The 15,638-nt window shown below is 45.2% G+C and overlaps 1 protein-coding gene across 1 annotated transcript; it reads right to left on the bottom strand.

The window, feature by feature from the left end:
• Positions 1-2,488: 2,488 nt before the first annotated feature.
• On the bottom strand, positions 2,489-15,257 carry LOC311228379 (uncharacterized protein). Its single transcript, XM_084314287.1, has 3 exons — positions 15,033-15,257; positions 10,492-11,396; positions 2,489-3,755 (listed from the first exon to the last, which is right to left on the bottom strand). The coding sequence occupies exons 2-3, from the start codon at positions 11,387-11,389 to the stop codon at positions 2,845-2,847; spliced, it is 1,809 nt and encodes a 602-aa protein (XP_084170413.1). The 5' UTR covers positions 11,390-11,396; positions 15,033-15,257; the 3' UTR covers positions 2,489-2,844.
• Positions 15,258-15,638: the final 381 nt, after the last annotated feature.

Raw genomic sequence — 15,638 nt, 5'->3', positions numbered from 1 at the left:
CACACCCGCGCACACAAGCACACAGGTAGGCTAAGGGAAAAAAAGTGCCACATTTACGCCTCAATTCCCCACCCGTTTCACGTCAAAATGTACGATTTTTAACAGCGATAATTGTAAATTTTTATAAAAATTTTATTTTTGAAATTTTATATATTTTTTTGCTCCCATCCCAATTTAGTCGTTATGCCAATTCCCTTCCTGGTCGTTGCGCGCATTGTCCCACTGTCAGCCTCGGGAGGGTGTAGAACTACCACGTGCCTCCTCCGATACATGTGGAGTCAGCCAGCCGCTTCTTTTCACCTGACAGCGAGGACTCTCACTGGGGGAATGTAACGCGTGCGTGCGGAGGTTCACGCTATTTCCCCCCGATCCCCTCCCTGCTGAACAGGCGCCCCGACCGACCAGTAGGAACCGCAGTTTACAACGACCAGGACACACATACCCCGCCGGCTTCCCACCCGCTAACACTGCCAATTGTGTTAGTAGGGACGACTGTCCAAGCCGGAGGTACCGCTGACAGCGGGATTCGATCCCAGAGTCTCTGCGGTGGTAGGCGAACTGTGCATTCTCCACTGCGCTACCCAGCCGCCCATAATTGTTACATTTTGACGGGAAACGGGTGGAGAATTGAAGCGTAAATGTGTCACTTTTGGCTTTCCATACACAGGTGCTGCCCACAGTCGGTGTAACGTTTGGGGTTTTGCTCTCTCCTCAGGGAGCAAAGCCCTAGCGTTACCTGGTGGTATGATTTGTCCTGTCTCTCTGCCCTAATTGCATTCATTGGCACCTGGTGTGTCTAGTTACGGTGGCTTTATATGCTCTTCCGTGTCACGACTGACACCGCGAGTCGATCGCCAGACTATCCCTGAGTACACCTATGTGAGTAAAGTCTTATCGCTCCTCCTGCCATGGAGAATAAGTCTGTTCACCGTTTGTTTTGATTGCCGTAAGTCGTTATTGAAAGTGTTCCGTGCAGCTGTGCTTCATGTGTCTGCAGCGCCGTCGCTTGTCAAGGTTTCATTTCATTTATCCCGTTTTTGGAGACTTTGCTTTCTCCCCTTTATTTTCCCCTGTCTAGTGTTTATGTTATCGTTTCGTGTATTCGACTTACTGTCGTGTTTTGTGGAGACTGAGCTTTCTCCCCTTTTTTTGTTTGTTCTGTTTTATACGTGTGTCACTCGCTACTCAAAATAAAGAGTATTGCTTTATTTGTGAAAATCAACTCCTGCATCCCGTCGTCACTGTTCTGCACCGCACCTTGGGTCCAACACACACCTACCCAACCGTAACGGTCAGACACGCCTGACCAGATAACCAACACACACAAGCACACAGGTGCTGCCTACAGTCAGACACGCCTGACCAGATAACCAACACACACAAGCACACAGGTGCTGCCTACAGTCAGACACGCCTGACCAGATAACCAACACACACACAAGCACACAGGTGCTGCCTACAGTCAGACACGCCTGACCAGATAACCAACACACACAAGCACACAGGTGCTGCCTACCTACAGTCGGACACGCCTGCCCAGATAACCAACACACACACAAGCACACAGGTGCTGCCTACAGTCAGACACGCGTGCCCAGATAACCAACACACACAAGCACAAAGGTGCTGCCTACCTACAGTCAGACACGCCTGCCCAGATAACCAACACACACACAAGCACACAGGTGCTGCCTACCTACAGTCAGACACGCCTGACCAGATAACCAACACACACAAACCCCTCCTTCGACCCTTTTCTCAAGCATTTTAGTTGCAAATCTGTTGAAGATCGTTCTGACTATTAGTACTGTTAAGGGATAGTTTGGATTTGTTCACATTGAGTGGTGTGAAATACTTGCCAGTAGTGTAATCGATGTAAAACCATTAAAAGGTGCTCTAAGTGGTATTTTTCTGTTTGTTAAAATAAGTGGTCTGCACTCCAACACAGCCATCACTGATATAGATTGTCTGGTCAGTAACATGGGTCTCCCAGTCCCTCCACTCTGCATAAATAAATGATGATGATGATGATGATGATGATGATCATGATGATGATGATGATGATGATGATGATGATGATGATAATGATGATGAAAATAAATGTTTTGGTATCCCGTTCCACTTTATCCAATCAGAGTTCTCTGTCCTGATTGGATAAAGTGGGAAGGGATACCAGAAAATGTATTTTCTGTTTACTGCAGAGCAGGAGGGACTGGGAGACCCATGTCAAGAGACCAAGTTAACGGAATGTAGAGCTATTTAACACTTATTTTAACAAAAGAAATACCTCTTACAGCACCGTTAACTTACTTACCGAGTTGCATGGTTGGAGTTATGACGGGGCTCATAGCAAACCGGACTCTAGCAAAGCTTCAGACAGGTAGCACGTACCCTTTCCGCTGTGGATGGTTCAACTTTTGTTTTTGGTTCGCTCAGAACTCCGACCACGGGACTGGATATGTAGCGAGTAGTACAGCAACGACTACAGTTGTTTCATACCACTTGAACGTTTCTTTTTATTAGTATTAGGTATTTTGCATGCAGTTTAGATTGCCGTCATCATCAATATTTCATCATCAGTATAACATCTAATATCCATCAAGTCTTTACTAAAGTTCAGGGTAGAACATTTTCTAAGAGATGGTGTCACTTGTGTCCACGTTCTTCATCGGGTCCATTAGAGCTTCATTGGGTCTGCTATGAAATCTTATACTGTATACATTTCCTCCCATCGTGTCATTTTCCAAACCTCTTCGCACACTGGGAAGGTTTACCACGTCTCATGTAGTTATTATCTTCATTCACTGACAAAGTTACTTCTGAATAAATAAACACGACTTCTCCCTACAGCATTCTCCTCCAGCAAGGCAGACAGGGGCAGCAGGTGAGACACGGGTTGCTCCTCTTGTACTGCAGTGCCGTCTTGATGTGAACGTTGACCTTCTCTATGTAGACCTGCGTATGAACCACGTTCGCCTCGATGTTGTCCACCATGCTCCCTTGTTGCTCCACCAGCATGGCCATGTCTCGGAACAGCTCGTGGACCTCCTTCAGCCTGGCCTCCAGCTCCACCAGCTCCTTGTGTCGCCCTTTGATCTGACACAGGGCCCAGCGCGTGGACCGCCCGCCGTCCGTCTGCAGACTCTGGGACAGCTCGCCCCAGCCCTCGCCCCCTTTGTCCACCAGGGTGTCCAGCTGCGCGTCGCTGATGTCCGCCCCCAGGATGGAGGCCTGCCTCTTGAGCCGCCCGCGGCACAGCTCCCTCTGCGCCTCCTCCGCCTTGTTGTAGTCCGCCATGGTGGCGATGAAGGCGCGGGTGAGCGCGGCGTGCTGGGTGCGGGCGATGCGGCTGGCGGCGGCGTGGGCGCCCTCCTTCTCCTCCAGCCGGCGGCTCCGCTCGCCCAGCACCTGGAGGCGGGTGTGGGCGGCCTCCGCGCGCTGGTGGATCTTCCGGGCCATGGTGTCGGCGTCCTGCTTGAGGAAGGTCAGGCGGCGCACGGTGGTGCCGAAGCGCATGTTGTGCGTCGACAAGCGCTCCACGTCCAGTTCGAGGAGGGCGAGCTCCTTCTTTAAGGAGTGGACCTCCTCCAGGACGTTGTCGATGACGGAGGGGCCGCCCCCCTCGAACACCACCGCCTCTTGGGAGAGGTCGACGTCACGCTCGTCGTACTCCGGACCCTCCTCCAGCTCTGACTCGCTGTCGTCCCGCTCCTCGGAGATGGTCTGGAGCTTCTCCAGCATGTCCCTCATCCTGCCTGTGGGACCAGAAGGAGCAGTCAGAGGATGTGATCGTGGAGTGAGAGAGAGAGACTTTACTGAGATGCAGCCTCGAAACAGTAGACGCCGTGGAGGTCGGGAGGACCTTCATCAGACTGCGTGATCATCCTCTCCGTTGCTTTGGGCCTCTGCTGATGATGTCGACCTTTTATAACTGAACGTAAACATTCTAAATGGGCCCACGTTTATTTCCTGTTGCAGTGTTTGCTAATGCATGATTGATTGATTTTTTATTTATTTGTGTCTTACATACAGATGTATGCCCAGCCCATATGGGCTTACAAGACACATAAACCATAAGTATATAGTATACTTAACAATAAGTATATAGTATACTTAACAATATGTATATAAACCAAGATCGCCACAAAAAAGAAAACATAACAAGCTGTAAACAATGTACTTCAAAGAAACAAGAGGAATTCATATAAAATGATATAGGATATAATGTGTTTTGTCTCAAGTGCCATGCTTTCTCCAAAAATCCTGCAAAACTGAAAATCTCCTCCACAAAAAACCAACTCAACATACAACTCTCAGACTGCCAACACAAATCTGGATTTTCAAATTGAACTTTCTCAAATAAAACCCTCCTCAAATCGGTGTACAAGGGGCAGTGAAAAACCTAATTAAATTCATCCTCCACCACCCCAAGATCACAGAGAACACACAACCGCTCCTCCTCAGGTGTACCTTGGAATCTATACCCACTTCCACAGCCAATGGCAGGATACAAGACAATAGATGACAGGAAATAAACTTGGGCCAGAGCTGTTCCCCTAGCAACAGAATTCTACTGATAACAGAATGTAGTAGTAGTACACACCGACTTAAGGAGGGTTTTATTTGAGAAGGTTCAATTTATAAATCCGGATTTGTGTTGGCAGTCTGAGAGTTGTATGTTGAGTTGTTTTTTTGTGGAGGAGATTTTCAGTTTTGCAGGATCTTTGGAGAAAGCATGGCACTTAAGACAAAACACTATTATATCCTATATAATTTTATATGGATTCCTCTTGTTTCTTCTTTGAAGTACATTGTTTACAGCTTGTTATTATGTTTTATTTTGTTTTATTTTTTTGTGGCCATCTTGGTCTATATGATCACTTACTGTGTATGTGTCTTGTAAGCCCATATGGGGCTGGGCATACATCTGTATTTAAGACACAAAAATAAAAAATATCAATCAATCAATCGATAAGGTCTATAGGATTGGTGTTGTTGTTTTTCACTAAAGACAAGATCATCAAGTTGATAAGAATGAATGGAAGCTATTATCCTCATACACTGTGTTATGATATTTTCTAAAAAGGAGAATCAATTACAAAACAACAATAACGTATCTATCATGGCTGTTCTCTTATATATGCTTAGTGACCTGTGGAGTAACTCAGCCCTCTGCACGATAAGATAATTACAATAATGCTGTATATACCATATAATATATATATTTATTCTCACCACATATACATACACCTATCCTCACCTGTCTGTACTTACCTGCACATAGTCCTTTACTATATCTATATCTATACATATCTTAGTCTTACTAGTTATGCTGCTGGCCAGTAGTATAGTCATACTGTCTTTATTTATTATATATAAACATACTCATACTCATACAACTCAGTAGTACTAATGTGTATATTTTGTACCCAGTTTAACCACCTGTACATTGTATATTACTGTTGCACTTTACGGTCACATTTACATTCTGGTCGGGTGCCAACCCTCTTTTTGTTGTACTGTACTTGTGCTGTATAATGACAATACATTTGAATCTAAATTAGAATCTAAGATGTGCTTCCCATAGGAGTAGACAGAAAGCAGGGGGGGGGCTGCAGAGCAGGAGGAAACCATCACAGCAATGGTGAGCATACTCTGATCCCACCTTCCATAATGGATCTATTCGTTATTAGTGGTATTAGAGATTATCATAGGCCAACCCCAGGAGATATAAAATATGATAAATAAAATGCCTAGTACTTGCCACAGCTAATTTAGTCAGGCAACAACAATTGTTCTTAGCTGGATTATTAGACATTGGCCCCATGAGCTATACACATTATCAATAGATAGTCTAGCATTTCTTTCTTTCGACGTCACAGCGAAGGAATGTAAACGTTGTTAGTTTCACCAGGAACAAGGAAGCCAATTGCTGGTTATTTCCCTCACAAGGGGTGATATGGGGAAAGACCAGTGTACAGATTTCCTACTGTAGGTAGTTGTCAGCACAGTCACATAGCCAATTTCTTTTATAGATTTGCTGTGTGTTACATTATACTACACACACACACACACACACACACACACACACACACACACACACACACACACACACACACACACACACACACACACACGTAGCCGGTACTACTAATCTAGTCACTCCCTTCACAAACAATTTCATTATACCATGGTGATATAAGTTTGTAGATAAATGTATGAGACAAACATCTAGATGTCTGGGTGCATTTCTTCTGAAAACCTATTCAAGTTAAGAGGCAAGTTTGAATTTTCATAGACTGGAAGAGAACACTATTGATGACCAAAGAATCGATTACATAATTTCTGGCAGCTGGCCTGGAATACCAGTGGTTATAGGTACTGTAGTCTCGTTTATTATATCGTCGTCAGGTGCATCAAATTAATCTATCTATAATGTTATACTGCCTTTGTCGTAGCCTGTTGATGCTATTCGCCAGAGGTGGAAATTAACTAGTTATGACTCTACAGCTACATACATTACATTTACATTTTGTCATTTAGCTGGCGCTTTTACCCAAAGCGACTTACAAGTTTTGTACAACAAGACCGCAGGAAGGATAGACATGCATAGATGTCTTGTAAAGACACACACTAAAGAAACACACAAAGACACTGAATAAGGTAACTTACCTTGATTTGACACAAGGAAGGACTGATTGCTTCAATATTTCTTAATAAGTAGGCTTACAAAAAGCAAGTCTCCTCCAACAAATCCAAGGCACACTATAAATGATTACTTAATAAAAATACTCAAGGAATTACAATGGCCCTTATGCACACACCTAAACCATCCAACCACACCACCTAGCGCTGCTATTCTCTTCTAAGTGACTTACCTTATTTGAATAAGTGCAACAACAACATAAAATCTGGAAACGATAGTGTATTCACTCCCATGCGTCTTCCTTAGATGTACTCGGTCCTCAGTCCTGGTACCTGAGAGAGCATCTCAACTCTGCTTGAGAAGGAAGTAGTGTGTAGTGTATGTGCGTGGGGCGGGCGTGCTACTGGCTCCCGCCCCCCCCCCCCTTCCCTGGCCACATGCCTGGATGCCAACATCACAATAGTTCCTGAACAATGCAGCATTTTTATTTTTTTTGTACTTACATATTTTTTTTCATTTCTTTTGATTTTTTGACATTCATTTTTCAACAGATGTACATAAACAACAAGACATTACATAAAACAAAACGAACAAAAAAGAAAAGCAAAATAGAATGTCATGGGTTCATTGACCTTCCTTGTACATTGTATATTTACATTTCAGTTTCTTCTCTTAGTTCCTGTCCTTCTTCTGTGGTGTCGTTCCTAATTGTCTTATAGTCTTCCCATTTTTCCCATCTTGATTTAAATTTCTCCTCCTGTAGCCTCAGCATGTGTTATTCTCTCCATTTCTTGTATCTCCTCTACTACTCCTACCCATTGATCCTTAGTCGGTGGATCTTCCTTGTACCACAGTCTGGTTATTGCTTTTCTGGTTGCCACTAGTAGTATCTTTATCAGATATTTGTCTTCCCCCTGTATATTTCCCTGCGTCAGATTCCCTAGATACAGCACTAAACCTGTCTGGGGTATTAATGCAGCATTTCTTAACACGTAAGACGACATTTGATCGTGTGCCAGAACTTGAAAGCTAAAATTCTCTGAGAAAATAACTGGAAGAGAGACTGACATGTGGCAAGAGGTTTCATCGCTTGTTGCAAGAATAGAGTAAAAGACCCAGAACAACGTGGAAGCTAAATGACAATGGCTAGTTGTCCCCCTTTTTAAATAAGAATTAAGTGAGCAGGATAAAAGCAAAACGATCTGGGGCGGCTGGGTGGCGCAGCGGACTAAGCGCTCGTCACCAACGCGAGAGACACTGGTATCGAATCCGGCTGTCAGCGTTCCGGCTTGGCCGGCCGTCATACTGGCTCGATTAGCAGTCAGCGGGAGGGAAGCCAGTGGGGTGATATTCTGGTTGTTGTAAACAGTGACTCCTACAGGTCGGTCAGGGCGCCTGCACAGCAAGGGAGGGAGATGGCGAGGGTAGTGTGACCTCCCACACGTTACACCTCGCCAATGAGAGTCCGCGCTGGCAGGTGAAAAGATGCTGCTGGCTGTCTCCTATGTCTCGGAGGAAGCATCTGATAGATAGACTTCAGGGCTCCCTAGGTTTGGGAATAGCACTGCACAAGACCGAAGCAGACTACAAAGAGTGACACGTTCAGCCGAACGCACAATTGGAGGGGGGCTCCCCACCCTCCAGAACATTTACAACAAGCGGTGCAGGGGCAAGGCTAAGAGAATCATTAAAGACTCCAGTCACCCGAACAACTGCCTCTTTGAACTGCTGCGGTCAGGCAAGCGATACCGGAGTCTCAAGGCGAGCACAGAAAGACTCAGAAGAAGCTTCTATCCCCAGGCCATCAGGCTGCTCAACGAACAATGAACACTACACAACAACAACCATCAAACGCACATAGCACACACATCCACACGCACACACTCACTTTAAACAAACACACTGTAGCACCCACTCCCCACACTTTATAGCACACACTCACTTTAAACAAACACACTGTAGCACCCACTCCCCACACTTTATATTTATTGATGAAGGATTGCACTACAACTCGTACACCTTACTGTAAATTGTACCTAAATTGTACCTCATCCCATTTCTGCTTTGCACTATATAGTATTGTACATTAGTACACTGCATAGTATTGTATATTATATGGTAACTCAGTTACGTCTATTCTGCATCGAACATTGTACATATGTCTATACTGAACACTGTGACCTCATTTTCTACTTCTAATTTACATGCTATACTATGTTATTTGATACTATCTTGTCTAGCACAGTCTCTGGAGCGTAACAGTAAGAAGCATTTTGTATGAAAGTATTCTGTACTTCTGTATGACAACTATTAAAGAAACTTGAGAAACTTGACCGACCAGTGGGGGGCACATGCGAGCAACGACCAGGAAGGGGAGGGGGGAATTGGCATAACGACAAAAAAATTGGGATGGGAGAAAAACACAGAAAAACAGGAGGAGAAAAAGTGGATAAAAAAAAAAAAGCTCAACGATCTGCAGGTGTGCATGTGTGTGTGTATATGTGTATGTGTGAATTTGCAAAAGAGAGTTTTGAGAGAGAGAAATTCTGTTCATTCATATTAAACCCGATACCATTTCATTCATAGTGTTTTAATGTTCAAACCAAGAACAATAAACAAAGTGTATTTGAACATATAATAATAGATGACAGATATTATAATACACTTAAAAGTAGACGTCTGGATAAATAATACAATAATATGAATGAAAAGTAGCTTAACTACAATCCACATCAAGACATTTGAGTGGAATAGTTCCTGTGTCACATGATATGATGATAGGTAACTTTAGCCCCATGATATAATCAAGCAGGCAACATTTCTTCACAGACAATTTTGGCATCGATGTACTTGAATGGATAAATATGAGGGCTTTTGAATATGTTATGGTGATTGTGGTCAACACAAAACATACCAGTTTTGATGGGCTACAATTCACATAGAAATGCCCAAAACATCTCCAGGACAAGACATTTATCAGTACAATCTACCAACTTGCGTCTCCGTCTGTCTCTTCTTCTTCCGGCTTAGGGCACGTTATCATGCTGTTGCAATTGTGCATCCCCATTTGCAGTAACATCTTATCTCAGTAATTTACGGACTGAGTCCTGATTTGAGATACCAGTCTCAAAACGGTCACACAAAAAAACATTTGTCACATGCTAAAATTATATTTTAAGGATGCATTTTTCACCCAAACATATTTTTGCTACACAGTCTATATTACTGTATATCTTGAATGACGACAGATGTTTTGTTTTACTTCCAGGAAATCCTGTGGCGATGCACATTTGTTGTGCGACGGCTCTGAAGAAGATTGTGTCCGCAAAACGATGCCGCTTTGAGGCAACGAGCGTGACAAACTGATATGAGAGAAAACGTCCATTTGAATCAAATGCTCCATATAAATTACAATTCGCCCCATAATTCTCTCAATACAAACCCCCTTCTCTTTCACCGTCCCTTGTCCCTTGTTCTGTTCAACCGGTTGCCTACTTGATGCAAAACCACTCTCAAGGGACACCTACGGGAGACTGCAATTCAAAACTGGCCCCTGTAAATATCCTAACCCAACCCCCTCAAATGTACAGTCATTTACCTAGTATGGTTTTGTCAATAGTCCAATGTACAATTTTGCTTGTTTGTACAGTGTCTCCCCCCCCCCCTCAATGTACAGTTTTGCTTGTTTATACAGTATTCCCCCCCCCCCCCCAACCACCTCCAATGTAAATTACCCAGTATGTTTGTCAATATCCCAATGTGTGTATTGAGCTGTACTGTATTGTACCCATTCTGCAATCTGTTAATAAAGTTTTCAATCAATCAATCAATCAATCAATCAATGCAGGGGAAGCAGCTGCAGAACATCTTCTTGAACGGGTTGTTCTTGTCGTGTCGCTTGGCCTTGCTGAGCGTCACCAGGACGTCCTTGATGTCCATGTCCGTCTGCTGGACGTTGGTTTGGATGGCGTCCGTCATCGGGCCCTGCTCGTCCACGAGCATGGCGATGTCCAGGAAGATCTCCTGGATGTTCTTGACGCGGATCTCCAGGTCCATCAGGTCCTGGTGACGCTTCTCGATCTGGGTCAAGGCCGACCGCACCGTCTTTCCCTCGGTCAGGATGTGGGCGCTGAAGACGTTCCACTCTCCCGTCTCGATCATGTCCTCCAACTCCTCGCCCGTCACCTCCCGCCCCACTATCTCCATCTGCCTCTGGATGTGGGCCTTGCAGCTCTCCCGGTGATGCATCTCCGCGTCGTTGTAGTCGAACATGGCGTCCCGGAAGCCGTTGCTCAGGCTGGCGTACTGCGTCCTGGCGATGCGGGTGACGGCGGCGTCGGCGCCGTACTCGGCCTCCAGCTCGCGGGTCGTCGCGTCCATGGTCCGGAGGTGTGTCAGCACCCCCTCGGCCCGGGTCTTGATGTCGCCGCCGATGACGTTGGAGTCCCTCTTGATGGCGCTCATCCGGGTGGTGCCGTGGAGCGCGCGGGAGTGCTGCTCGCGGAGCCGCTTGACCTCCAGGCGGATGTGCTGGACCTCTCTGTGGATGTCCTGGCTCTGGGCAAAGACCCCCTCGAGGGCGGGGCTGTTGTCGAACACCACGGCCTCGTGAGGCAACTCGTCCACCAGGTCCACGTCGCGGAAGGACTCCACGGTGCCGGCGGAGGACTCGGCGCATTCCATCTGCTCCACGACCACGCGGTCATTGCTCAGCTCCTGCAGGTGGCTCAGCCTGTCCCTCATGGTTGGGCTACGGAGGAGAGAGATAGTGGAGGGGAGAGACAGTGGAGGAGAGAGACAGTGGAGGAGAGAGACAGTGGAGGAGAGACAGTGGAGGAGAGACAGTGGAGGAGAGAGACAGTGGAGGAGAGAGACAGTGGAGGAGAGACAGTGGAGGAGAGAGACAGTGGAGGAGAGAGACAGTGGAGGAGAGAGACAGTGGAGGAGAGACAGTGGAGGAGAGAGACAGTGGAGGAGAGAGACAGTGGAGGAGAGAGACAGTGGAGGAGAGACAGTGGAGGAGAGAGATAGTGGAGGAGAGAGAGTGGAGGAGAGAGACAGTGGAGGAGAGAGACAGTGGAGGAGATAGAGACAGTGGAGGAGAGAGACAGTGGAGGAGAGAGACAGTGGAGGAGAGACAGTGGAGGAGAGAGACAGTGGAGGAGAGAGACAGTGGAGGAGATAGAGACAGTGGAGGAGAGAGACAGTGGAGGAGATAGACAGTGGAGGAGAGAAACAGTGGAGGAGAGAGACAGTGGAGGAGAGAGACAGTGGAGGAGATAGACAGTGGAGGAGATAGACAGTGGAGGAGATAGAGACAGTGGAGGAGAGAGACAGTGGAGGAGATAGACAGTGGAGGAGATAGAGACAGTGGAGGAGAGAGACAGTGGAGGAGAGAGACAGTGGAGGAGAGAGACAGTGGAGGTTAGAGATACAGGAATGATCCGACACACACATTACATACTTTATTGAATCTGCAGATGACTTTGCACATTGGATTCAAATGACACAGGGGTTCCACAGGGGAACATCTATAGATACAACAAAACAACTTCTCCGCCACACTGTCTGGCTGCCTATTACAGCAGAGATAGAATGTTTGAAGTCAGGAACACACACACACACTCACCTAAAAAACAAGTGATGCAATTAGAAGATAATTGTTAAAGGTGCAGTGAGTGAGTGGTATTTTTTTGGTTATTGCCTGTTGTTGCTATTGTCACTGCATTGAGTTAAAAGGTGCTATGGTATTTCTTTGTTAAAATATGTGTTATAGGGGAACTATCTTACTATTTCTTTCACTATTTGGGCAATTTTACACAATTCCTGTGAGTCTATGGAACACATCTGTACGTTTTCTTTTTTTAATTCATTCATTGTTTTGTATTTCTAATCAAGTCCTCTAGAGCAGCATTTTCTCCCCTTACAAAAACCAAGCTGTTTTTGGCTGGGCTCCGCTCATACTCGCAATGCGATTTGAGTGAGAGACACCCACCTGCACGATAGCAAATAGCTCCGCCCATACTACTCTATGGCCAAACTAACGTCAAAGTGAAACTAATACACAAACGATATGGCTCAACCATACATTTACGATCCGGAGAGTGACCCCGAATACGAGGAAGAAGAGATCGATATTCCACAGCGAGGGCTTCAAGTTGTGTGTGGGAGTGTGCGTGTGCGGCTATGATATTTTGCAACAGGTTGACGTGACGCGAGTGATGACAGAGAGAGAGCAGAGAACGAGCAAGAGAGAGAGGGAGAGGGAGAGGGAGAGAGAGGGAGAGACAGACAGAGAGGACAGGTGCTCCGGGAGCACGCGTGTGTTTCCCCACACACACGCAGTCGGGAGTGTGTGTAAATGCTCCGTATGAGAGCCTCTCTCTCCCTCTCTCTATCCGTCCGTCTCTCCCTCTCTCCCACCCGCCCGATCTCTCTCCACCAGCACCCACGCCACGTCAACCCATTTGAGGAAGTGTCAGTGACAGGGAAACCGCTTTCGCATTATTTCCACTCGCTCTGTTGTTGAGCGAATTGTTGATTGTGGGCGGTGGCTACAGCCAGGGGCTGAGATATGCAGCTCAGTGCCTAATGGACCTGTCTCAAAACCCTGCCCTCTTTTCTTGATCCTCCAATCACAGCTGTCGCTTACCTCTGACTTCCTCGTACAAACTTTGTTTGTACGAGGAAGTCAGAGGTAAGCGACAGCTGTGATTGGAGGATCAAGAAAAGGGGCAGGGTTTGAGATAGGTCTCAGCGATCCAGTCAAATCAGAATGGCTTGGTTCAGCGGGGGAGGACCTTGTCTCATCTGAAATGGAGGAATGCGCAATTTTTTTTTATGTGCGACATATACAGTGTTGATACAACCCCACATTGCTAGAAAACAATGCTAAACACTGGAAAAGGCCAGTTATAAGATAGTTCCCGTTTAAATAGCTCTACATTCCAACAGCCATCACGATATTACTGTAAAAGTGTCTGGTCAGTAACATGGGTCTCCCAGTCCCTCCGCTCTGCAGTAAACAGAAAATACAAATTTCTGGTATCCCTTCCCACTTTATCCAATCAGGAGAACCCTATATATATATATATATATATATATATATATATATATATATATATATATATATATATATATATATATATATATATATATATATATATATTCTTCTTGTTTTTTTTTACTTATTTCAAGAAATCTTGTCAAGCCAGATTTGCTTACTGCACTGGTAGATTCAGAGGAGTTCCCTCTCCTGATTGGATAAAGTGGAAATACCAGAAAATGTATTTTGGGTTTACTGCAGAGTGGAGGGACTGTGAGACCCATGTTACTGACAAAACACTCTATATCTATGGTGGCTGTCGGAATGTAGAGCTATTATTTTAACATGTAGACCAGTTATTTGAACAAGAAACAGCCTATTACCCAGTATTGATGACCAATTGAAAGCAACAAGATAAACTAACATCCTCAGGCTGAGAGGAAACATACAGTAATGACACAAAAGGCTAAATCCCTTTTTTGGGGGGAGCATGAGTGGAAAAAAATGATTGAATAACTTAATTCTCCCTCATGACTCGTGCTCTAACAACCTGGCTCAACCCTTGTCTGATTAAATAACACAAGCCAGAGAGGCAGGTTGTTGTCACGCCTGTTTTAGGATTCCTTTTCTCCTTCCTTCAAGTCTGGCATACCTACTGTAGCACCATGCAAGTCTGACTCGTTCTGACAAAGGATAGTTCAGGGTGGTGCTTCTCAACGAACAAGTTTTCTCTTTACATTTTTGTGATCGGATTTGCATCTAGACTTTGGTCAGAGAACCTTTGATCTAATTGGGAGCATCAGATGACAATATATTTAGGCTATAAAAGTTATTACTCTTCCCAGTTTGTGACTTGGGGGGGGGGGGACTTAAATATTTAAACTTAAAAATAAAAGTACCATGATAAGTTTGATGGTAATTTCAGTTTCACCGTGATACTGCCATGGTAAAAAAAAATCATGCATCACCAGGGTACCACTTTTGTACTTAAATAACATCATGGTATAATCCAATTTAAACCATGATACTTTTTCACAAGGAGAGGCCTTATAGATTAGAGACTGCGCTGATGGATATCAATGGTTCAGGCATATCGAATGTATAAGCAGCAGTAGCATCACCACCTAACACTTTCAGTTGATCTGTTTTTAAATGCCATTGAAATGTTCATTAAACATATTTTGAAATAGGCTGTAAATATGTATTTTTATTTATTTATTTTGAGTTCACAAAACCATAGCCTTGTCAGTACGAGATCATTCAGCCCTCCGCCATATTTGATCTGGCAAAAACAATAACAATAACAATAACACAAATGTATTAGGGGACCAGTAGCCTTACCTGTTTTGTTCAGGTCTCTATCAATATCACAGGGTTCTCTTCCAACTCAGTCCAACGTGTTGCCGCACCATCCTAAAGAAAGACTCCTCTGGCTCGACGCGCTTGGCTGGCTGTGTAGCAGGTAGTATGATGATGTATGTATGTATGTCCCAGAGTCCCAGACAGAGTATGTCCCTCCTCAAGGAGCTCGCATGGCATTTGACTTTTTCTATTGAGAGGCTTGACGCCACCGTCGTCGTTCGACAATGTGTCTCAGGAATGAGGCCGAGTCAGTTTGACCGGGTTTGACCCAGCTATATAGGCGTCGCGGTGTTCAGCTCCACGTCGCTGTCTAGCAGGTTTTCCAACCCAATGGAAACTAAATTGACGGGTGAATTAATTGGGGGAAACTTGGGGGACATTAAGTGGATGTGGCCCACTCATGATGTGGGGATACTAGTTGACACGCCCAGTCACACTCACACCCAAATGAGCACTCTCTCTCTCTCTCTCTCTCTCTCTCTCTCTCTGTCTCTCTCTCTCTCTGTCTCTCTCTCTCTCTCTCTCTCTCTCTCTCTCTCTCTCTCTCTCTCTCTCTCTCTCTCTCTCTCTCTCTCTCTCTCTCTA

This window comes from Notolepis coatsorum (assembly GCF_963971535.1).
Source record: "Notolepis coatsorum genome assembly, chromosome: 5".
NCBI classification, from domain to species: Eukaryota; Metazoa; Chordata; class Actinopteri; order Aulopiformes; family Paralepididae; genus Notolepis; species Notolepis coatsorum.
Note: the sequence above shows the minus strand (reverse complement) of the source record. Positions and strands in the feature narration are given on the sequence as shown.